At 39.0% G+C, this 25,571-nt stretch overlaps 1 protein-coding gene across 14 annotated transcripts in view; it reads left to right on the top strand.

The window, feature by feature from the left end:
* MAGI1 (membrane associated guanylate kinase, WW and PDZ domain containing 1) overlaps positions 1-25,571 on the top strand; it is a 630,820-nt gene that overhangs the window by 362,722 nt on the left and 242,527 nt on the right. For all 14 annotated transcript variants that reach the window (XM_061128127.1, XM_061128130.1, XM_061128132.1 and 11 more), the window contains exon 2: positions 11,518-11,634. In XM_061128127.1, coding sequence (XP_060984110.1) covers positions 11,518-11,634 — 117 coding nt within the window. The remainder of the gene's footprint in view (positions 1-11,517; positions 11,635-25,571) is intronic.

Consider the following 25,571-nt stretch of genomic DNA (forward strand, 5'->3'; position numbering starts at 1 on the left):
TTCTCATGTGGGATGAAATTCATCAAAACATTGACCAGGAGAAAAAGAACCGAGAAAACAGGCGGGGTAATAATAATAAAGCAGCTATCCTGAAGTGCTAGCAAAATGTTTCATGCTTGTCCATGTAGGGAGTTAAATGTAGATAGTAATTTCTAGAGCTTCATCAGCATACAGAAATCTGTCCTGCAGCCTCTGTTTCACATCACAGACTCACCATGTATTTTTCTTTTCTGTTTTTTAAGTTCTGCAGAAACAAGACTGTAAGGACAGCAGTCTTTGTACCACTAGGGGAAAGAATTCAATCTCTGCTGGTCTAATGAGATACCACCTGCCTGGAGTCATGTGTGCTGTGCCTCTTATTATAAAGTGTTATTACTAGCTCACTAGTGGAGTGGCAGCATCTCTTGAGGTTTGCAAGAGATGGGAGAAATAGGGAAAAGCTCATTCTCAGAACCTAGTTCCCTAAGTTTTATTAAGGAACTTTGCTGAACTTAGACCTTTAATTTGACAACTTTAGCATATATAAAATTACTTGAAGCCTTGTTAAACCATAGATTGGTGAACCTGACTTTCAGAAATTTTAGTTCAGTAGGTCTTGAGTACAATGTAGTAATCTGAATTTCAATAAGTTTCTGAGGAGAGCCGCTTAGGCTAATGTTAGAGATGATGAATATCCTGTACCCCAAGTGTTACACAAGAATTGCTCACCTGGAGATGCAGAACCAACATCTGGACGAAGAGTTAGCCAAATGTGGCCCCTGGGCTGAATCTGCTGCCTGTTTGTAAATAAGTTCTATTGGAAAACAACTTTGTTTACATATAATCTATGGCTGTTTTCATACTACAAAGGCAGAGTTGACCAGTTGGACTGAGTCCATACCTGCCCCCAGAACTGAAAAATATGTGCTGTCTGGCTGTTGGCCCTTTACAGAGAAATTTTGCTGACCCCTGACCTAGACCAATGCTTCCTTGTCATTTGGGGGAAGGCGACTTGGAAGTAATTCCATAACTGGCACACGGAGTGTTACCAACTTCTGTGTTTTTTAGACACAAGGGTTCTTTTGTTTTTATTTTTATTTTTTTTACTTAAATACATATGATAATGGAATTCATTTGTTTTTTCTCAACAAGCCGTTCTCCAAATTAGTTTTCTCATTGGAACCAACAGTTTCTCAGAATGAAAAGAAGCATAGTTTTAGCAGCCATGCTTCCTCTCTAATACAGAGCTTTGAATTAAAATTATTTGAATTATTGGTGGAAACTTTTGTTTTTTTTAAAAAAAATCACATAATTTAAAGGAGAAAAATCATTCTCATTTGGACTCTGTAATTGTCAGTTGTGTGTTAGTTGCACAGTCATGTCTGACTCTTAGTGACTCCATGGACTGTCGCCCACGAGGCTCCTCTGTCCCTGGAATTCTTCAGACAAGAATACTGGAATGGGTAGCCATTCTCTTCTCCAGGGGATCTTCCTGACTCAGGGATCGAACTCAGGTCTCCCACATTGCAGTCAGATTTTTTACCTTGTGAGCCACCAGGGAAGCCCCCAGTTGTCAGATCAGTGATACTATATTTCCTCCAAAAACTGCTGTATGGAAGGCAATTTGTCAATATGTATCAAGAGTCTTTAAAAATAATGTTCATACTCATTGCTGTATTCATTCTACTTCCAGGAAATTTCAGCAAAAATTCATATTCAGTGTTTTCCATTACATCACTGTTTATATATTTTTTTTAAAGAAAAGACATCTAAATGTCTATTAATGTGGAGCTAATAATATTAAGGTGTACCCACACTGATATTTTGGGACCATTTAAAATCAAGCTGGAAGAAAATGCCCTGGCTATTCAGTGGTTGAGACTCTGTGTTTGTACTTCAGGGGGCTTAGATTTGATCTCTGATTGGGAAATTAAGATCCCACATGCCTTGTGATGTGGTAAAAATAAATGAAATCAAGGATGCAGGGACGTTGATACAATTTTTTTTGGAGGGGGTTTTCTGTCAAGAACCTTAAATGTTTTTATACCTTTTGTACCAACATTTTCACTTACAAATCATGAGAAAGTATTAAGGAATACAGATAGATTTTGTATAAGGAAGATAAGCACAGTGGAAACAATTTGTATGCTTAATAATTGGTAATGATTACAGAGATTGTGATAAATTGATAAGATAAAATACTATGTAAATTCAAAGTATATTTTGAACTCTAATAGTATATTGGAAATGCTAATGAATTATTAGAACATTTGGGTTTGAATCATGTATATCACATGATCTTGATACATCCCATGTTAAATAGGTACTCATGGAACTCTCAAACCTGTTCATCACAGCTTAACTGAAGCTCAGACACTGAAGTCATTTTTGAGTCCTCTCTTGCATTTGATATTTTCCTCCATCACATAGGTGAACTCTATCAGTTTCAGCTTTAAATTGCACTTCCTCTGTCCTCTCTGCCCCTCTTCTTGGTCATTTCCTTAGTCCAGGTCATCTCAGGTCTTGTTGGGTCAGCTTCGCTGATGTCATCCCATTTCCTCCCTGTACGCTTCACCCGCTACACGGCTGCAAGAGTCATCTCGAAATTTACACCAGACCTTCCCACCTCCCTGACTAAAATCCCTTGAGTGGATTCCTACTGAGCTTGGAATAAAGTGCAGACTCTTCTCATGGTCTGCAAGGTACAAAATTACCTGGTCCCTGCTTATCTTTGGAACCTCTGTCTGAGCCTAGCCCTTGTCTGAGCTTTGTGCTGTTTCTCTAAAATTTTAACCTCTTTTCTGCTTCTGAAACTTTTACACCTGCTGTCCCTCTGTCTACAGTGCTTTCCCCCACACTTGGCAAAACTAACCAGCTTCTCGTCTTCCTTCTCATCTTACTATTACCCTAGTCCTGAGGCCTGCTTTCTGCTTCCCGAAACAGGTGTGTCAGTCCTGACTCAGAAGTCAGTGTTTTCATGCCGTGTCTTCTGGGCCCACAGGGTATCTGGCTGAAGGCACTTAAGAAAGATTTGTTGAGTGAATCAACGAATCTGCTTCAATATTTAAGCATATTATAAGTATATATGTATAAGCATACTCAGGGCATATAGTACTAAATGTTCATGGTGATACAAATTAAATAATAGTTTATTTTAAACCTTTAGCAGAAAACAACAAAATTCTGTAACGCAGTTATCTTTCAATTAAAAATAAATAAATAAACTTTCTTTGGGTAGTTTTTTGTATTTTTTAAATCTTGTAATTAATTTATATCGCTTCTTTGTTGTGGTAAAACATACACAACATAAAATATATCATTTTAACCATTTTTAAGTATACAGGTCTGTGGCATTAAGTACATTCATTCTGTTGTGCAGCCATCAACACCATACATTTCCAGAATTTTTTTCATCTTTCCCTGGTGAAACTCTGTACCCATTAAGTATTAAAATTCACCAGTAACTTATCTTATTTTCACAGTAAGAAAAACATTAGGAAAAATATGATAAAACAAATAGCGAACGTATTTTTCGGACAAGGCTCATTTAAAGATATGTCAGATTGTAAGTCTGAGTGACTACAAAGCTAGTAAATTTGTTCTTCACTTTATAATTTTGTATTAGAAAAACCTATCCTGTATATAGTACATATATATATATTGATGTATATATATAAAAATGTATTTACATATACATACACCTAGAGAATATATTCTTTTCAGATTCTTTTCTGTTATAGTTTATTGTAAGATATTAAATATAATTATTTGTGCTATACAGTAAGTTCTTGTTGTTTATTTTATTTGTAATAATGTGTATCTGTTAATCCAGACCTCTTAATTTATTACCCCTCCCTTTCCCTTTGGTAACCATAAGCTTGTTTTCTATGTCTATGAGCCTATTTCTGTTTTGTAAATAAGTTCATTTATGTAATTTTTTAAATTCCACTTATAAGTGGTATCATATAACATTTGCCTTTCTCAGTCTGACTTCACTTAATATAATATTCTCTAGGTCCATCCATTTTGTTGCAAATGACATTATTTTCTTCTTTTTTATGGCTGAGTAATATTCCAGTTTTGTGTGTGTGTGTGTCTGTGTGTGTGCATGCACACACGCCTGCATCTATACACACACATACACTGTATCTTCTTTATTCACTGATCTCCCGCTGGACACTTAGGTTGCTTCCATGACTTGGCTATTGTTAATATTTCTGATGCGAGTGTAGGAGTTCGTATATCTTTTTGAATTAGAGTTTTCACCTTTTCCAAGTATATGCCCAGAAGTGGGATTGGTGAATCATATGGTAGCTTTATTTTTCGTTTTTTAAGGAACCTCCATACTATGCTCCATAGTGCTTGCACAGATTTACTTTCCCATGAACAATGTAGGAGAGTTCTCTTTTCTCCACATGCTCTTTGGCATTTATTAATTGTAGACGTTTTGATGGTGGCAGTTCTGGTTGATGTGAGGTGATATCTCATTGTAGTTTTGATTTGCATTTCCCTAATAATTAGCAATGTTGAGCATCTTTTCATGTGTCTGTTGGCCATCTGTGTATCTTCTTTGGAAAAATATCTACCTAGGTCTTCTGTCCATTTTTTGGTTGAGTTTTTTGTTTTTTTGTTGTTAGGCTGTAAATCCCAAATAGGTTGCATCATTTGCACATACTGAATATTTTCTCCCATTCTGTAGGTACTTTTGTTTATATGGAAACCTAATTTCTTGACCATGCACTTTATTTCTACTGACTAGCATTCCTCCTTAGAATCTATATTCTAGAAGATAGAGATCAGAGCAGAGTTCCTTTATAATCCATCACCTTGAAAATGATGCTCTGGTTGAGTTGGCAGAAAACTACCTAGCATGGGAGTGGAATAGTTGAAGAACAGCACAACTCAGTTATTTTGGGAATTGTTTCTTGTTTAAATAATAACAGGCAAGGTTTGTAACATAAATACTTGATGAAGGAATCATACCCAGAATATATAAATAGCATCTTATCAAGAATAACAAGACAACCCATTAGGAAAATACACAAAGACTATGAACAGGCAAGCTACTGGAGAAGAAATGTTAAAAAGAAAAAAAGAATGTCCAATTTCATTAATACTCAGCAGTTGTAAATAAATTAGTGTAGCACCAAAATATCAATTCACCTTTATTAGATTAGGAAGATTTTAAAAGATGGGTGGTTTGTGTATGCTCAGTCACGTCTGACTTTTTGCGTCCCCATGGACTGTGTAGCCCACCAGGCTCCTCTGTCCATGGAATTTTCTGGGCAAGAATAGTGGAATGGGTTGCCTTTTCCTACTCCAGGGGATCATCCTGACCCATGGATTGAATCCTTGTCTCTTGCATCTCCTGCATTGGCAGGCGGATTCTTTACTGTTGCGCCACCTGGGAAACACCATGGACAGTGCAGAGATGAGTTGATGGTTAGTTTGAATGCCAGCGTACCAAATTGGCTCTTGGCTCAGTTCAGGTCAGTTCAGTCGCTCAGTCGTGAATGACTCTTTGCGACCCCATGAATCGCAGCATGCCAGGCCTCCCTATCCATCACCAACTCCCAGAGTTTACTCAAACTCATGTCCATTGAGTTGGTGATGCCATCTAGCCATCTCATCCTCTGTCGTCCCCTTCTCCTTCTGCCCCCAGTCCCTGCCAGCATCAGGGTCTTTTCCAATGAGTCAACTCTTCTCATGAGGTGGCCAGAGTATTGGAGTTTCAGCTTCAGCTCTTGGCTAGGGTCTGGGAAATTGCATTTCCAGAGGGTTCTATCCATTCCCAGAACTAATAGCGGTTTACTGTGCTTTAACTATTGATGCAAAAGATACATTTTATCCTTTCCTTCTGAGAGTCTGGAACTTGATTTTATGCCAGGCAGAGGCTGCCTACACGATTAGCTCCTAATACAAATTCTGGGCCCTTATGTGTAATGAGCTGCCTTGAGTGTCTAATGGGCGCATTTCGCATTGTTGCCCTGGGAATTAGTGACTTCACTGGGGAGGAGACTCTTAGAAGCTTGTACCTGATTTCCTTTGGACTTTATTGCCCCTTGAACCTTTTCCCTTTGTTGCAATTGTGTTGTACCCTTTTTCCATAATGAAATATAACTTTGAGTACAAGTATATTCTGAGTCCTGTGAATCTTCCTAGAGAATCTTCAAATCTGGGACTAGTCCCAGGACCCTACATACACAAATAATAGCAAATGTTGGCCTAAGTGTGGGGAAATACAACTTCCAAGCCTTTTGGTAGAAAAGCAAGTTGGCCCCAATGATTTTGAGAATTTAGAGATACCTAGGTAAGTTGGAGGGGCTTCCCTGGTAGCTCAGACAGTAAAGCGTCTGCCTACAATGTGGGAGACCTGGATTCGATCCCTGGGTCGGGAAGATCCCCTGGAGAAGGAAATGGCAACCCACTCCAGTATTCTTGCCTGGAAAATCCCATGGACTGAGGATCCTGGTAGGCTACAGTCCATGGGGTCGCAAAGAGTCGGACACGACTGAGCGACTTCATTTCACTTCAGTTCACTTCACTTCACTTCACTTCACAGGTAAGTTGGAAGGTGACTACATCTATTTCCAGGTTTAGATATTTTAAGAGTAAAAAAATACACAGTTTTGCTTTTTTTTTTTTAAAGTATTTTAATGACACTTAACTGCAGGATTGTTGAATTGTCAGCAACATTGGAAATAGCCTAATTATCTCTGAAGGAGAAGTAAAATTGCTGTATTTTAAAAGTGGAATATTATACAACATGTAAATAATTCAAAAGTATACTGATTGACATGGTTAAATTTCTGTCAAGTAATGGTAATCAAAAAGCAGAGCTATATTGTTGTAAATTTAAAACCACAGAATTCCAGATATATACATAGGAAAATATGAAATAGTGGCTAATCCAAGACAGTGTCTGAAGTCCCCCTTTTCCTATTTAAATGATAAAATTATCTTAACATTAGCTCTGAAACCTTTTCTTGGAAAAAGTTCTGCATGTTGCTGACCTGTGTTCTCTTTTCCATTTGCAAAACAAATCTTGAATTTCACAGAGAGCGAAGATGCTATGACAGACTCTTCTTCTAACAATTATTATTTCATTGGCTCACTGCCCTTGACAATTAGGAGAAGATTTATAGACATGTCCCCTGAATAACTGGCAATTAATTTGAGATTAGATGCCAAAAAAGCACAGTATTTCTAATGTAATGCGAAGGTTGAGGCTTTTGGCTTATAAATGTCATGGAACACAGAGTAAATGTTAACCGGCAGCTTAGTTAACCCTGCCCTTTTGCACATCCGCAGTAGGGAGGCGTTTTAGTTTGATGATCATAAACTTTAGCTAGCTTGGCTAGTTTGATTGTAAAGCTCAAGTGTAAACAGAGTGTCTATGAATTAAGAATGCCTCCAGTCTCAATGCCCCAGGTTCACCTTGATAGGTATTGAATATGATTCATAAGGATCTATGTGGGATAAAGAAATATTCTATCCTGAGTCTTCTTTGGATTTTTGTTTTGAAGTTATAAAGACCTGTTTGAGACAAAGAGATACTGAATCCTGAGTCTTTGGAATTGCTTCTGACTTAGGCAGTGGTACATTTGGATCCCATAACATCTTTACAACTTACAGCTCAAATGTTAACTGTCGGTGTGTTTTTATTGCACAGAACTCTGGTCTCCTAGGGGAATATAAATCCTAGGTTCTAGGCAATGGGGATTTTGCTGATAAACTTTCTTGTCCTTGTGGTCAAATTCAAGAATATTTAGACCTAGAAGTAGAGTTGGCCAGCATGACTATCCCATATCAGTAATTTACTAGTTGATTTTATTTTCTGAATAATTCCAGTGAAGTGACAGTTCAGTTCAGTTCAGTTCAGTCACTCAGTCGTGTCCAACTCTTTGCTACCCCATGGACTGCAGCACGCCAGGCTTCCTTGTCCATCACCAACTCCTGGAGCTTGCTCAAACTCATGTCCTTCAAGTTGGTGGCACAGTGCCAGGAGTGTATTAAACCTGTGCTAAATGTTAACCAGTTTACACGTGTCCAGAAAATTTTAGTGCAGTAGAGTTTTATCAGAGTCCTGAATATTCATTGGAAGGACTGACGCTGAAGCTGAAACTCCAATACTTTGGCCACCAGATGCGAAGAACTGATTCACTGGAAAAGACCCTGATGCTGGGAAAGATTGAAGACAGGAGAAGGGGATGACAGAGGAGATGGTTGGATGGCATCACCAATGTGATGAACATGAGTTTGAGTAGGCTCCGGGAGTTGGTGATGGACAGGAAAGCCTAGCGTGCGGCAGTCCATGGGATCTCTAAGATTTGGACACAACTGAGCAACTGAACTGAACTGAGAGTTTTATTCCCTTCTGGAAACTCTAGAAGTATCCTTTATTCCAAATTTCCCCGTGCTTGTATTTTGTTTCTGGCCATGTAAGTCAAAAGTTTTATGTGCATTTTTTAAAAGTTAATTTTAATTATAATTTCTTATATATGAATTCATAGTTAGTATTTTGTATGAGTATGTATTTGGCCACTCTTTGTGGCTTTTTAGGATCTTGGTTCCTTAACCAGTGATTGAACCGAGGGAGGCCCTTGGCAGTGAGAGCTTTGGTGTCCTAAGCATTGGACCACCAGGGAATTCCCTATGTGTATTTTTAAAAGGAATAACAGTCCGTTTTGGGATGATCTCAGCTCTTTCTCCACTTGCTTCAATGGTGGCCCACTCTAGTGATAATCTCCATCTTTTATTAAGTGCTTTCTCTTTGCCAAGTACTGTTTGAATCTCATTTAATCCTTACAAGTCTTGTATTAGAGCTACTGTTACATCAGTGCTCTGTTTTCATAAATGAGAAAAGTGAGGTTCAGAGATTAAGCAAAGGCACTTGGGTTCACCAGCTAATAAAGAGTAGAACCAGGATTCACACCCAAGCCTGTCTGTCTTAACCACCAAGATTTACTCCACTCTTCTTTCAGGTTCTCTCTTTAATGAAAAATTGAAAACTAAGCATTAAGAACAGTGCCTACCATATAGTCTTTCAATAATTATGTACAGTTTAAACTTTTGAAACTGATTTTATGATAGTACAGTTTCTATACTATAAAATGTCTCCATTTAGATATACTATTCCATAAGTTTTGATAAATGTGTAAACCTGTGTTATCACTAACAACAATTGAGATATACTGTATTGGAATCACCCCCCAAAGTTTCCTTTTGAGTCCCCCTTTTAAAAAAGTTTTTTGTCTTGATATCAGTGTTGATTCTCAGGAAGTCATAAAAAAATAGTTCAGACTTCTTGTGTATCCTTCACCCTGCTTCTTCCAGTGCTAACATTCTTATATAGCTATAATACAGTTGCAAAGCCAGGAAATTATAGGTATACTCTATAGATTTTATTCCCTGTGTGCTAATCTCTGCCCGTTCTCACTCCAGGTAACTGCTGAACTGTTTTCTGTCATTGTAGATAGGCCTGCTCTGAAGCTTTATATGTAAATGGAATCAGATAATATGTTGTCTTTTGTGTCTGGTTTCTTTTGCTCAGCATAATGTATTTGAGATTCATCAATATTAGTTAGTGGTTTGTGTCTTTTAATTGTTGTGTAGCATCCTGTTGTTTGAATATAATGTAGTTCCCTTATCCATTCAATGTTGATAATCATTTGGATTGTTTCCAATTTGGGGCTATTATATAATGAATAAAGTCACTGTGATGATTCATCTATATGTTGTGTGTTTATATGTGTGTACTTGTTTTCACTTCTCTTGCTAACAATGGTTAGTGAAGATTAGTTTATAAGATACTGTCAAATTGTTTTCCCATTTTAGACACCCACTAGCAGTATATAGAAGTTCCTGTTGCTTCACGGTCTTGCTAAAACCTAATATTGATTTTGCCATTCTGGCAAGTATGTAGTAGGATCTCACTGTGACTTTAATTTGTCTTTCTCTAATAATTAATGATGTTGAATATCTTTTCATATGCTTAATGCACAATTGTATATATTTTATAAACTATATATTCAGACCATTTTGGGGGAGTAGGAAATATGTGTGTGTGTCTTCTTACTTAATAAATATTTGATGAATAATTGAATGATCTGAGATAGAGCTATATATTTTTCTTTTGGCCACTTGAAATCTTAGGTGTACTACAACTCAAATAAAATAGTTCAAATTGAGTTTCATTAGTCTATTCTAAAATGAGCAGCTATAGTAGGGAATCTGGTTTAGAATGTGATACTAAAATAAAGATCAGTAGTTCCTCTCCTAGGCGTCATAGCATCTTCTTAACCATCAAAACTTTCATCCTCACAACTTGCTCTTTTTGACCATGGGAAAATTATCTTCTGAAGACGTGAATTTTGTGGTTCACACGGATACTGCATTGTTTCTCTAAGGCTAAAAATGCTCTTAACTAATTTTTATCTTGTCTAAAAACGGAAGGACAATCTTAGCCTTGTTATTTTTAGCTGTCACTGAAGCAGTTTTCTCCATTAAGAATAAGTGTTAGCTATGTTGATCTATAAGCCATCTGCTGATCATGTAGACTATAATTTGTGCTTATAATTTTTAAAAAAAGTTTGGTTACCTACTTCTTTCTGTGATACATTTTGTAATAATATATTTTTTAAGCTTTTGTTTCGGTCTGTTAACTGGAGAGAATTAAAAAGAAATAAACACATAGACCAGCCCAGATAACTATTGCTTAAGCAACACCAATTTTAAAAAAAAGTGTGTTTAGTGCTTATAAATCAACACAGAATAGTCAGATCTATCTGTCTCTTTCTGTCTGTGTAATGAAGAGGTGATGTCTCCTCTTTTATTTCCCAAACTCAAGTCCTTCGTCCTGAAGGAGACTGTTGTTTAAACTTGTTGGTGGTTCCTTCCATTAATACATGGTCTCTCCTTTTCTTTATTCTTGTCACATAAAAGGTCAGATAGTAGTTACCGTTCCACATATTTTCCTGCACTTCCAACACATGAAGATCTAGTGATTCCTGATGGTTGTTTCCAGGGTTTTTTTGTGTTTATTTTTATTTATTCACTGTTACAAAAAGGTTTCAATGAACAATACTGGAGATTTGGACAGACTTTTGCAAATATAGCCATTGAGTAAATTTATTCCAATTGAATCCCTAGTCAAAGAGCATTTTATAATTTGTCAGCTATTGCTAGATTGTCCTCTGTAAGATTTCAGCCATCCACTTTCCATCTAATAATGTTTGCAAGTGTCTACAATACACATTTTAAATGTAATAGCCTCTTTTGAATTCTTTGTTATTTGAGTCTCCTAGTATTATGTGAATTGGGACCCCCAAATTAATGCTGTTTCAGTGCTGTTTTATCTTTATTACATTCCTGCTTGCTTTTTCCCCTGCATAGGAATACCTAAACTTAAGTCTTCCTGATGACTGAGGGTGGCAGACTAGAATGGCTTCATATGGCTTTCTCATACATGGCTCTCAGGCTGCTCATTCTCTAGGAAACCTGATGTTTGATTCCTTCTGTTTTATATATTTCCTGTAGGAGGAAAGCTGAACAAAGACCTGCGACATTTTCTCAATCAGAGGTTCCAGAAAGGGTCGCCTGATCATGAGCTCCAGCAGACCATAAGAGATAACCTTTACCGCCATGCTGTGCCTTGTAAGTAGCCAGTTTGGGACATCTTACTGCTGGTGGGTGTATGAAAAGTTGAGGGAGGACAAGCAATAGCTGGTTCTGGAATACTTGGCAGTTTGCTCACTTAGTGACTCCCTAAGTGTAGGGAGTCCAAATTGACAATGGGGGACTGGCAATCCAGTGGTTAAGACTCCGCACTTCCAATGTAGGGGGCATGAGTTCTACCTCTAGTTAGGACACTAAGACCCCACATACTGCGTGGGGAGGCCAAAAAATGGCAAAAGAATGTAAAAACAAGCAAAAAAATTGACAGTAAGACAGAGTACTAAGCCAGGTGAATTACTTGGTTTTTCAAGTCCTGGCTTGTGTATGCCAGGCAAATTATTCATCCTTTGTAAGGTCATGTTTTCACAGCAGTGAAAAGGACATCTTACTCCTACTAACTTCACAGAACTGTTAGAAAGTCAAAGGAGTGACGTTTGTCAGTGTGTTTGTATCGTATGGGCATGGTGTAAGCCTCATAAATGTTAACCATTTTTGTCATGAGTGGAGAGGACCAGACCAGAGGCCTTCAAACTGACCTCTGAGGATTTCAGTAGGTCTCTGGTAGCCCTCAACAAAGGGAATGCCTCAGTGAACTCTCTCTTCCTCCCCACCTTAATGAGATTAAGAAATCATGATTTAATGTATGATTTTCTTTGAAGAAAGCCTCTGTGATTCCACAGATTAAAAATCTACAGGTTAAAAATCCCAAAGTTCCAAACCTATTAGATAAGACCAAGTATGAGAAAGCAAGATAATAGAATGTAGGGACTATGACATTGGAAATTTTGTGGTTAAGGGAAAGAAGGAAAGGAGGAGGGAATCAGCCTACCAGATCATGAGGTATTACCATGCTCTACCAGACTACATTCTCATCCAACTCATTATGAGATGAGAATCCTGGGATGACATGTGATTATTTACCTTCATTCAAAATAGGAAGAAAAAAATTAAAAAAATAAGAAGATAGAATGATTTTTATTTTATTACTTGGGAGTTTTCATTTTTCCTATTATCCAGTCCTTCAAAATTTTATAATTAAAAAAATTTTTTTTAATCACCTAAAAACAGGCAGACAAGTTTGAAGTTCAAGTTACTCTGCTTATTGCTCTAATTTGTTTGCTATGGATGGTTTTCTTTAAAAGAAGTAATATTTTTCCAGTGATGTGCTAGAGTGCTAGTGTTTCCTCATACTACTGCAGAATGATGAACAGAATTGGTTTCAGGCATGCCATGGTTCTGCAAGGACTTAGACTGGAAGCGTAGCTGGAGACCCTTAGCAATCAGATTTTAGAACAGACCCTGCCTTCCACTTCACCTGTTCATAAAGCCAAGACTCCCAGAGTAAGAGACTGAGTTGACTGCAAGTGACTTGAGTCAGTGCCCCAAAGTTGCCTCTTTCTGCTGAGTGGAAGAGCCACATTTATTTATTTATTTATTTATTTTCAGAGCTGCATTTGACAGAGAAAATGTGGTCATGCATTAATGTGAATCTCTGGCCCCCAGTTCTTTTAATTTTGCATCATTAGTATTGAAAGGCATAATCCTAATAATATCCTAACTGTTCCTTACACTTGGATTAATAATAATAATAATAATAATGAAAATTCCTACAGTTACTCACATGAATGGGCAGGGATTGCCTTTCTATTTTTATAAAAATAAAGAAAAAAAAGAAGAAAAAAAAAATAAAGAAAGAAATCAAGACACGAAGGTAAGCCGATTAAAGCAAGGCCAAAGGTGACTAGGGTTTCAAGTCATTGTTCTACCTCTGATGTACTGTCCCATTTTACACTTAGAATAGCAACCCTTTGAGGTTGAGGTTTCCAGTACCCATTTTCCAGATGAGGAAACACAGTCACAGAGCGATCAAGTAACTGTTACATGGCAGATTCAGGGATTTGGGACTTGTAGGCCATCCAGGGCTATTTCTGTAGCTCGACCGTTGCTGCCTCTGAAGTTCTAGTAAGCAGGTTGGATGCAATTTTGCAGAATTCAGTAATTGCAGAATCATGATTGTTCTCTGTGTAATTTTTCCCCTACTCAGATTCCAATTTAAGAACTGGGGAATGAAGCAAATGAGCACACCATTTCTTAACGCATCTGTGGTGTTACTATGGTTACATTTTGGCAAGCTTTTCCATTTATTTTTTCCACTGATTTATTGGACCTGACTATGAGCTAAATGGCTTGATTTTAAGCTTATCACTCTGTAGGAATTGGGGCAAAATGACCTCAGCTTTTTAAAAAACAGTGGAAAATAATATTTTGTCTTTGCTTATATCGAGCCATTGGTATTGATGTTTCATGTCTGTGAAACCAATAAATCAGAAATTGAGAATGTGGAGAGAGTTTTCTTTTATTTTTACTAAAGAGAAAACAGGTAACATTTAATTTTATATTTCCTACATAAAACGGGAAGGAAACTCGGAAGAGGTCTGTTTCTGAATCTGGCGCAGTGTGTGTGCCTTTGAACAGGGGTGACATGGGATTCGGTTATGGGCTTAGATGACTGGGGCCATATTTGTGTTTATTTTGGTTCTTTGGCCCATGTGACTGATAGAGCAGAACTCAGTACCAAGCTGTTGTGCTCATGGATGAGGAAGCCCTTGATTGAGTCACAGATCTTTCCAGTGATGTTGTAACTATGCCACAGGGAAATGAGCTCCTGCAGTCTATATTTTCCAGAACTTCCTGCTGCCGATATTTCAGTAACTTTGGTTTTTTGAGAAGGGATGATCTCATGAACAGGTGCTTGCGAGCTGGGGTAGACTTCCTTTTCTGTACATTTTAGGAGGCTCACGTGTCAGTAGAAATGAACAGATAAAGCTGTTTGTTCTCAAGTTTGTTTTATTGTCATCATAGTGTAGTAGAACCTTCTGGGTACCATGATGGATTTTGCCGTTCAGAATTCCATTTTATCCTAGTTTTTTGGCAAAGACAATGCAAGTTTTGCATCCGTATCTTCAGGTAAAAAAGTGAAGTAGCAAACGTAGTTTCCTCAAAATCATACCAGTTCTAATGCCACGTTACTCACTTCTCATCCAGTGCTATTTTTTTTTTTATCCAGTGCTATTTTTATAAGTGACTTTATTGAAATATAACTCATATATCATACAGTTCACCCACTTAAATTGTTCATTTAGTGCTATTTTTGCTATAGTCATTATTATTTTCTACTCCTCTTGTTTTGATTCAAAAACATTTATTATTTCCATAGTATGAAAAGGGTCATCATAGATAAAATTTAATTATATTATCATTGAAAATTACTCAGTTCAGTTCAGTTGCTCAGTTGTGTTTGATTCTTTGCAATCCCATAGACTGCAGCACACCAGGCTTTCCTGTCCATCACCAACTCCTGGAGCTTTCTTTAACTCATATCCATCGAGTTGATGATGCCATCCAACCATCTCATCCTCTGTCATCCCCTTCTCCTCCTGCCTTCAATCTTTCCCAGCATCATGGTCTTTTCTAACGAGTCAGTTGTTGACATCAGGTGGCTAAAGTATTGGAGCTTCAGCTTCAGCATCATTCCTTCCAATGAGTATTCAGGATTGAGTTCCTTTAGGATGGACTGGTTTGGTTTCCTTGCAGTCCAGCAGACTCTCAAGAGTCTTCTCTAACACCACAGTTCAAAAGCATCAATTCTTCAGTGCTCAGCTTTCTTTATGGTCCAACTCTCACATGGATACATGACTACTGGAAAATCCATAGTTTTGACTAGATGGACCTTTGTTGGCAAAGTAATGTCTCTGCTTTTTAATATGCTGTCTAGGTTTGTCATAGCTTTTCTTCCAAGGAGTGAGTGTCTTTTAGTTTCATGGCTGCAGTCACCATCAGCAATGATTTTGTTGCAGGAAGGGGGGACACTTCCAGTGCCCAAAAGTCTAACACTTGGAAATGAATTGTCCAAGGAGACACATAGGTTGACAAAGCAAGAGAGTTTATTGGGAAGGGGCGCCTGGGCAGAGTGCAGTAGGATAAGGAACCCGGGCTTGCAGTCTTGTGGCTTGCAGTCTCTGGTTTTATGGTGAAGGGATTATTTTCCGGGTTGTCTTTGGCCAATCATTCTGACTCATAGTCCTTCCTGGTGGCGCATACATTGATCAGCCAAGATGGATGCCAGCGAGAAGGATTCTGGGAGTTGGTTGGACGTGTGGTGTCACCTTTTGAACTTTCCAGATCTCTTCCGGTTGATGCTGGCTTATTAGTTCTGTGTTCCTTACTAGGACCTCCTATTGTAAAACAGATGGTTACTGTTTTGCCTGACCAGGTCATACCTGAATGATCTAGTGGTTTTCCCTACGTTCTTCATTTTAAGTCTGAATTTTGCAGTAAGGAGTTCATGATGTGAGCCACAGTCAGCTCCCAGTCTTGTTTTTGCTGGCTGTATAGAGCTTCTCTATCTTTGGCTGCAAAGAATACAGTCAGTCTGATTTTGGTATTGACCATTTGGTGATGTCCATGTGTAGAGTTGTCTCTTGTATTGTTGGAAGAGGGTGTTTGCTATGACCAGTGCGTTCTCTTGGCAAAACTCTGTAGCCTTTGCTCTGCTTCATTATGTCCTCCAAGGCCAAACTTGCCTGTTACACCAGGTATTTCTTGACTTCCTACTTTTGCATTCTAATCTCCTATGAGGAAAGGACATCTTTTTTGGATGTTAGTTCTAGAAGGTCTTATAGGTCATCATAGAACTGTTCAATTTCAGCTTTGTCGGCGTTAGTGGTTGGGGCATAGACTTGAATTACTGTAATACTGAATGGCTTGCCTTGGAAACGAACAGGGATCATTCTGTCATTTTTCAGGTTGCACCCAAGCTCTGCACTTCAGACTATTGTTGAGTATAAGGGCTTCTCCATTTTTTCTAAGGGATTCTTCCCCACAGTAGTGGATATAATGTTCATCTGAATTAAATTCACCCATCCGGTCCATTTTAGTTTGCTAATTCCTAAAATGTCAATGTTCACTCTTGGAATCACCTGTTTGACCACTTTCAATTTACCTTGATTCATGGACCTAACATTCCAGGTTTCTATGCAATGTTGTTCTTTACAGTATCACTGAAAATTACTACCACCACCCCACCCCATCCCAAATTACTGTGGAAAAAGAGAGAACTAGATGCAGAATGACTCAGAAGCCTTGGTGTAAAATCTGAGGGCTGTTCTACAGCTGGTCATCTTGGTCTCTCTGAGTCTCTCTCTCTCTCTCTTTTTAATCTCTAGTAAAATGGAGCTAGAAATATCTACCTCCAGCATTGTCTCACCAAATACTGACAGCAGTCCCAAGAGATGGATCCATTGGAGGAGACAGAGGCTCAGAGAGGTATATAGGTTGCTTTGAATCACACAGTTAGCAAAGAGCATGGTCAGGGTTTAACCAATTCTCTAACTCCTGTACTGGGTATAATTAACAGTAATGTGATTAGAGAAACCTGTTTGCAGTTCAAGAAGCAACTGTTAGCACCAGACATGGAACAATGAACTGGTTCAAAATTGGGAAAGGAGTATGTCAAGGCTGTGTATTGTCACCCTGCTTATTTAACTTATATGCAGAGTACATCATGTGAAATGCTGGGCTGAATGAAGCACAAACTGGAATCCAGATTCCAGGGAGAAATATCAGTAACTCCCGATATGCAGATAACACCACCCTTATGGCTGGAAAGCAAAGAGGAACTAGCTAAAGAGCCTTTGATGAGGGTGAAAGAGGAGAGTGAAAAAGCTGGCTTAAAACTCAACAATCAAAAAACTAAGATCATGGCATCCGGTCCTATCACTTCATCAGTTCAGTTCAGTCGCTCAGTTGTGTCCGACTCTTTGCAACCCATTGAACCGCAGTACGCCAGGCCTCCTTGTCCATCACCAACTCCCGGAGTCCACCCAAAATCAGGTCCATCGAGTCAATGATGCCATCCAACCATCTCATCCTCTGCCATCCCCTTCTCCTCCTGCCCTTGATCTTTCCCAGCATCAAGGTCTTTTCCAGTGAGTCAGCTCTTTGCATCAGGTGGCCAAAGTATTGGAGTTTCAGCTTCAACATCAGTCCTTCCAATGAACACCCAGGACTGATCTCCCTTAGAATGGACTGGTTGGATCTCCTTGCAGTCCAAGGGGCTCTCAAGAGTCTTCTCCAACACCACAGTTCAAAAGCATCAGTTCTTCGGTGCTCAGCTTTCTTTATAGTCCAACTCTCGCATCCGTACATGACCACTGGAAAAACCATGGTCTTGACTAGACGGACCTTTGTTGGCAAACTAATGTCTCTGCTTTTTAATATGCTATCTAGGTTGGTCATAACTTTCCTTCCAAGGAGTAAGCGTCTTTTAATTTCATGGCTGCAGTCACCATCTGCAGTGATTTTGGAGCCCAGAAAAATAAAGTCAGCCAGTTTCCACTGTTTCCCCATCTATCTGCCATGAAGTGATGGGACTGGATGCCATGGTCTTAGTTTTCTGAACGTTGAGCTTTAAGCCAACTTTTTCACTCTCCTCTTTCACTTTCATCAAGAGGCTCTTTAGTTCTTCACTTTCTGCCCTAAGGGTGGTGTCATTTGTCTATCTGAGGTTATTGATACTTCTCCCAGCAAACTTGATTCCAGCTTGTGCTTCATGCAGCCCAGCGTTTCTCATGATGTATTCTGCATAGAAGTTAAATAAGCAGGTTGACAATATACAGCCTTGACATACTCCTTTTCCTATTTGGAACCAGTCTGTTGTTCCATGTCCAGTTATAACTGTTGCTTGCTGACCTGCATACAGGTTCCTCAAGAGGCAGGTCAGGTGGTATGGTATGCCCATCTCTTTCAGAATTGTCCACAGTTTATTGTGACCCACATGGTCAAAGGCTTTGGCATAGTCAATAAGGCAGAAGTAGATGTTTTTCTGCAACTCTCTTGCTTTTTCGATGATCCGTCAGATGTTGGCAATTTGATCTCTGGTTCCTCTGCCTTTTCTAAAACCAGCTTGAACATCTGGAAGTTCATGGTTCATGTATTGTTAAAGCTTGGCTTGGAGAATTTTAAGCATTACTTTACTAATCTGTGAGATGAGTGCAATTGTGCAGTAGTTTGAGCATTCTTTAGCATTGCCTTTCTTTGGGATTGGAATGAAAAGGTCAGAGGAGCTACCCTGCACCTGAGGTCAGGGGCGGTGGCTGAGAGGAGCTACCCCGCGTCTGATGTAAGGAGCAGCGGCTGCTGCGTAGCCATTAAGAGAGACCCTGCGTCCAAGGTAAGAGAAACCCAGCTAAGGCAGTAGGCACTGAGAGAGGGGATCAGGGGGTAGACAGACTGAAACTACAGTCACGGACAACTAGCCAATCTGATCACATGGACCATGGCCTTGTCTAACTCAGTGAAACTAAGCCATACTGTATGGGGCCACGCAAGATGGATGGGGCATGGTGGAGAGGTCTGACAGAATGTGGTCCACTGGAGAAGGGAATGGCAAACCACTTCAGTATTTTTGCCTTGAGAACCGCATGAACAGTATGAAAAGGCAAAAAGATAAGGCACTGAAAGATGAACTCCCCAGGTCAGTAGATGCCCAATATGCTACTAGAGATCAATGGAGAAATAACTCCAGAAAGAATGAAGAGACAGAGCCAAAGCAAAAACAATACCCAGTTGTGAATGGTACTGGTGATAGAAGCGAGATTCGATGCTGTAAAGAGCAATATTGCATAGAAACCTGGAATGTTAGGTCCATGAATCAAGGCAAATTGGAAGTGGTCAAACAGGAGATGACAAGAGTGAACATCAACATTCTAGGAATCAGTGAACTAAGATGGACTGGGATGGTTGAATTTAACTCAGATGACCACTATATCTACTACTGTGGGCAGGAATCCCTTAGAAGAAATGGAGTAGCCATCATAGTCAACAAAAGAGTCCAAAATGCAGTACTTGGATGCAATCTCAAAAATGACAGAATGACATTTCCAAAGCAAACCATTCAACATCACGGTAATTCAAGTCTATGCCCTGATCAGTAACACTGAAGAAGCTGAATTTGAACAGTTGTATGAAGACCTACAAGCCCACTTGATCACTTCATGGCAAATAGGTGGGGAAACAATGGCAGACTGTTATTTTCTTGGGCCCCAAAAGCCCTGCAGATAGTGACTGCAGCCATAAAATTAAAAGACACTTGCAGATAGTGACTGCAGCCATGAAATTAAAAGACACTTGCTCCTTGGAAGAAAAGCTATGACAAACCGGAACAGCATATTACAAAGCAGAGTCATTACTTTTATCAACAAATGTTTGTCTAGTCAACACTGTGGTTTTTTAGTAGTCATGTATGGATATGAGAGTTGGACCATAAAGAAAGCTAAGTGCCGAAGAATTGATGCTTTTGAACTGTGGTATTGGAGAAGACTCCTGAGAATGTGTTGGACTGCAAGGAGATCAAACCAGTCAATCCTAAAGGAAATCAATCCCGAATATTCATTGCAAGAACTGATCTGAAGCTGAAACTCCAGTACTTTGGCCACCTGATGCGAAAAGCTGACTCATTAGAAAAGACCCTAATGCTGGGAAAGATTGAGCCTGGAGAAGAGAATGACCTAGGACCCAATGGTTGGATGGCATTTCTGATTCAATGGACGTGAGTTTGAGCAAGCTCCTGGAGATGGTGATGAACAGGAAAGCCTGGCATGCTGCAGTCTACGGGGGTCGCAAAGAGTCGGACACGACTGAGAGACTAAAGAGCAACACACACACAATGTGATTAGAGCAGTATACCATGAACCATTGAGATTGAAAGAAGAAAGAAAAAAAAAACCTCACTGTTGAACTATAAATGTTTAAAATCATAGAGTTTTATGTCTTGGGGGTGGGAAGCTAGATAAGGCATCGTATCTAAGAAATAAGCGTCTTTTCTCTGATTTTCATGTATTTCATTCTTGTGTAGAATTGAATTTTAATAACTGCTTTATGATTATTCAGCTTTTAAAAAATCACTGTAGGAATCTCTTGAGATATATCAGTAGTCTACTCATGGAAAACCACCTTAAGATAAATGGATCTTTTATTTATTTTTTTTTTTTCCAGTGGGTTTTGTCATACATTGATATGAATCAGCCATGGATTTACATGTATTAAATGGATCTTTTAAAAAAGAATTTTTTTTATTTGCAGCTGTCCTGGGTCTTCCTTGCTGCATGAGATTTTCTCTAGTTGCAGTGAGTGGGGGCTATTCTGTAGTTGCAATAGGCAGGCTTCAGTGGTTATGTCTCAGTAATTGTGGTTTCCAGGCTCTAGGGCACAGGCTCAGTGGTTGTGGTGGATGGGCTTAGTTGCTCCTCGGCATGTGGTATCTTCCTGGGCCAGGAATCCAACCTGCCTGCGGATTCTTTACCACTGAGCTACCGGGGGAATCCCAGTAAGTGGATTTCAAATGCATGTAAACATTATCAGTGTTGCTGACTTCTCTCATTCCTCAGAATCATCTGGATAATATTTCTGTCTCCTGCCCCTCAAATCCTGCTTACATTCCCAATCCCCTTACCCCTAATTCTTTAGTCATACAAACTTTGTCCATTTCTCAAATACGCCTGATATCTTCTTACAACTGGGTATAAATTATTGCCTCTTTTCTCTCCATCTTTCCATCTAACCAGTTCATATGCTTCTTGTAAGCTTTAGTCTAGATGCCACTTCATCCAGGAAGGCCTCCGTAGATGGGGCCCATTGCCGTCCTCACTGCTCCCACAGCCCTGCCACCCGCTTTGACCACATACTCTGCCAGGTGTATATCTGTCTGTTCTTTTAGAATCCTGCTCTTCTGAGGCCAGTGACTGGATCTACCTCAGTGATCAGCCCACACCTGGCTGAGTGCCTGGACCATGGGATAAATATCTATTGATTGAAAGAATTGTTGAAGAAATGGATAGAGACCCTCTTTGTTTTTCTTGTTTTATTATTATTATTTTTCTTCATTACTTAACATTTGGGGGAATCAGCAAAGCTACTCTTGCCATAAAACTCTTAGAATAAAGGGTAGCTCAGCAACTTGAGCTCCAAGTTGGCTAATGAAGACTCCACTGATTATGTGACTGAGAATCTAAACCCAGAGGAAGAAAGTCTAGGCTCCCGGTGAGCTTGGAGCTGGAGTGCCCATTCACAGCTCCTCCTAATTACAGTCTAGATATCACTGCACCTCCTGCACTGATAGCCATTCTGCTTTATGACTTCTTGTCTTAGCTGATGTGACAACATCTGAGATTCTTGCTTTGAAACGGCTGCTTTGCCCGTGAAGATAAATGCATTACCTGACAGGGCTTGTCATTTACTCTACTGCTGCTGTCAAAACGAGATACAACTCATCTAGGAGTCTCTGGGCTCTAGAATGCTGAAGTCCACCCCTCCTGTTCCTTCTCCCTTCTCTGGGCTCTGGGTGATTGAGCACCTCTGTCTTTTCAAGAAGAGGTCATTTGAAAGACAAAAGGATAAGTCAGTTTTTTTCTGTAGCGTAACATATTGATCAAGGCTCTCCCTGATACTGAGCTTGTTGTAACCTGTGTAAGAGGCATTGATCATTGACTTAAAGTAATTTACAAAGGAATTAAACATGTTTGATCTCTAAGATTATTTAAATCTAATGTGATAAACATAGGTGATCCTGCTTTTTATTTGTAGAGGTGGTGGATTTTAATGGGCATGTTAGCGTCTGCTAACCAACAGTTGATGTGTTTATTATTTTGATTGTGACTGTGATGTCAGGACCATAAGTTACCTTTGGTGTTATTCAAATGTGTTAATTTCTCTTAAGCATAGCTGTTTCCAGTACTTCTTGCCTGGAACTAACTCATTTTTCAGTTAGAGCTGATGATATGAACTAGGCCAGTTTATCAGCAAGAGGTCAGGATAAAGAACTGGGTGTTGGAACTTTGCTTCCTTCCTAGACTGTACATTTCTGTGTTTAGGTTGTATTTGACACAAGTAGAAGGCTTCAGATTTTCATTCGTGATGTATACAGTTCTGTAAGCAACCCCAAGACTAATTAGATGAAAGTCACTAGAAATGTTCTCACTGTGACAATTTCCCTTTTCCTCTTACCAGTTAGTGATGACTGATATTGAAGGATCACTGTAGTCTTTACCAAGCCCAGCCTTGTTGCAGAACTCTGACTAGTAACAGTTTAACAGTCTCCAGGTGCTCTCTTTTGTGCTCCTACTATGTACCACATACCTTGCCATAATGCTGATACATAGGCCATCTCTCACTCTGGCCTCAAGGAAGACCCACAGTCTATTGAGGACCTGAACTCAAGCTCACTGCACTCGTAGACCCTCCCCCTTTTCTATTCAGTTGCAAATGTTTGTTGCCCATAATCAGATCAGTGTATGTCCTCATCCCTTCTCCATCACTTCTCAACTTTTTCTCTCCTCTTCCATTCTTCCCATCAGTACTGTATTTTACCATGTGCTCCTAGCTGGTCTGAGGTCTGGAGACTCCATTACCCACTGGCCCATCCCTTACTGCCTACGCCTGTCTTTTCTGTCCTTCTCTATCAGATCTTACTTGTTCTACATTGGTTTCTCATGGGGCTGTCCTCTAATAAGCCAAGAATTAGAATAAAGAAGTGAATGGTTCATATGATGGTACAGAGTTCTCTTTTACATAATACTCATATCTTAACACATATAAGTTTAAATGTGGTGCTTCTAGAAACATCCTATAAAATGGGATATTCTGGAGGGATGTTCATAGGTAGGGATGAATTCTTATGGTTTTGATTTGTTTTTGCCCTTTTTCTAGTGTTTAACACAGTATGGTATACATAGATGATATTTTAAATATAGGCTTGTCTATGTCAAGGGGATTTTCCCCTCTGCTGGCTGTTTCACTTCTCAGACGTATGTATATTCCCATTTCAGCAAGTGTAAGCAGAGAAGGTAAAGCAATAGTAGGCAAGGAGTTTTGTGCCAAATTAAAAATAATGGGATTAGGGAAAAAACAAAAACAAAAAACTTGTTGCTTAGATGTGATCTAGATTTAGAGTTATCCCATCAGTGAGTTCTTGAGAAGAACTTGGATATTCCTGATCTGGATGTTCTCTCTTCTTCTCAGGGCTAGACCTTCACATGTGCTGGGCTTTCTGCTCTGGCAGACCAGAGAGGCTGGCAGGTCTACCCTAACTAGTGCTGTTGACTTGGGTTCTTTGAGACTCCGTTTCCTCATTACCTGTGTTGATGTTTCCGAGGTACCTCAGCCCCCAGCATTAATCATGGCAGTTCATAGATCCTCTATTTAAGGGTCCTCTATGTATAAGTTTTTTTGTTTTGTTTTGGTTGTACCATGTGGCTTGCAAGATCTCAGCTTCCCCACCAGGGATGGAACCTGGGCCACGATAGTGAAAGACCAGAATCCTAACCCCTGGGCCACCAGGGAAGTACCAAAGGTCTTCTGTGTAAATCAGTCTTCTTTCTTCCAGACCCCTTTGCCTTTCCTTTCTAACATGACTCCTCAAATTCAGCTGTTTTCCCTTTATTCTTTTCAAGTTGTCATTAGACTTTGGGCTTTATATATATGGTTCTCTGTTTTATGATTTTTATGACTTTTTTGGCGGGGTTGGTGGGGAAGAACAAGCTAAGTTTAAAAAAAAAAAAGATTCTCCAATGTTTGTTGAGTAACAACCCAACATTCAATGTTAGGTGAGAACACAGTGGAGATTAATGATTGGCTCATTTAACCAATAATGGGCATGCTTGAAATAGCACATTCTCTGCATATCCCCAGCATCAGCTAATTCCCTAATGTTCTTTCTTCTTTGTATTTATTATTATATGTTGTTAACTGTAATTGCCATTGCATATTTGGTGAGTGGATGGAGTCATATTGGAAAAAAAAGGAAAAACTATGACCTTAAAGGCTCATTACACTGGATTTGATTTATATGTGTCTGTTAATAGACTCATATAAACATGGTTTGGCTGGTGTTCTTTATTCTAAGGTTCTCAGGAGTGTAGAACAAGGAAAAGCCATAGGAGTTTAGATTTAAGTTTAATTAGAGTTGATGGAATTTCTGATCTTCTTGTGAAAACAGGTTAAACCAACCTTAATGCTTAATAATAACATCTGTCATTAATCGAGTATTTACCACTATGTACCAGGTACCATGCCCAGTGATTTACAAGTTTTGTCTCTTTTATCCTTCACCAGACTCTGAAAGGCATAATGTTACCATCCCTGTGTTAGGAGCATGGAATGAGGAGCTTATAAGTGACTTGTTCAAGATGAGCAGTTTAATAATGATGGAACCCAGATTCAAATCCAGTCCTAACCTCCCCTGAGAGGCCATGCTCTTGGTTTATGTCTCTGGGTTCAGTCACCTTAAAGACCAGTTTTTAAATTTATGTACTGAGTTTAAAAGAGTCTTAATAACATACAGATTAGTCCTTGGCTGGATGTAGGATGCTAACATATCTGTTTGGCAGCCATGTTAATTTATTTAATTGCTTTATAATTTTAGCTGACATTTTTCGTCAAGATTTGTTGAAATTATAAAGCAATTTCCATAGAAATTTATGTAGGGACAGGGAAGTTTCACAGTATCCTTACCACTTAGTTATTTTAAGAAAAGATTTGATGAAATTTTAGTGATTTTAGATTTAGGAAGAATCATTTAAGAGAGTGAAATACAATATATGTTTAAAGAAATCTTGTATCAAATGTGTTTTATAAAACTATGTACAAATAAAATTTCTAGCTTCTCTAATGGATAATGAGCACTTAGATGAGATCCAAATAAGAACACTTCACCAGTTATGCTATGTTAAGATTACCTAAAGTCCCTGTGAAATGAGCTACCCACAGTTTAAACAAGAAGAAAGTGTCACTTTTGTTAGTTTCAGTCATGATATGAATAAAGTAGACTTATGACCTGCTTGACATATTGCCTATTGCATTTA

Source organism: Dama dama, chromosome 24 (genome assembly GCF_033118175.1).
Source record: "Dama dama isolate Ldn47 chromosome 24, ASM3311817v1, whole genome shotgun sequence".
NCBI classification, from domain to species: Eukaryota; Metazoa; Chordata; class Mammalia; order Artiodactyla; family Cervidae; genus Dama; species Dama dama.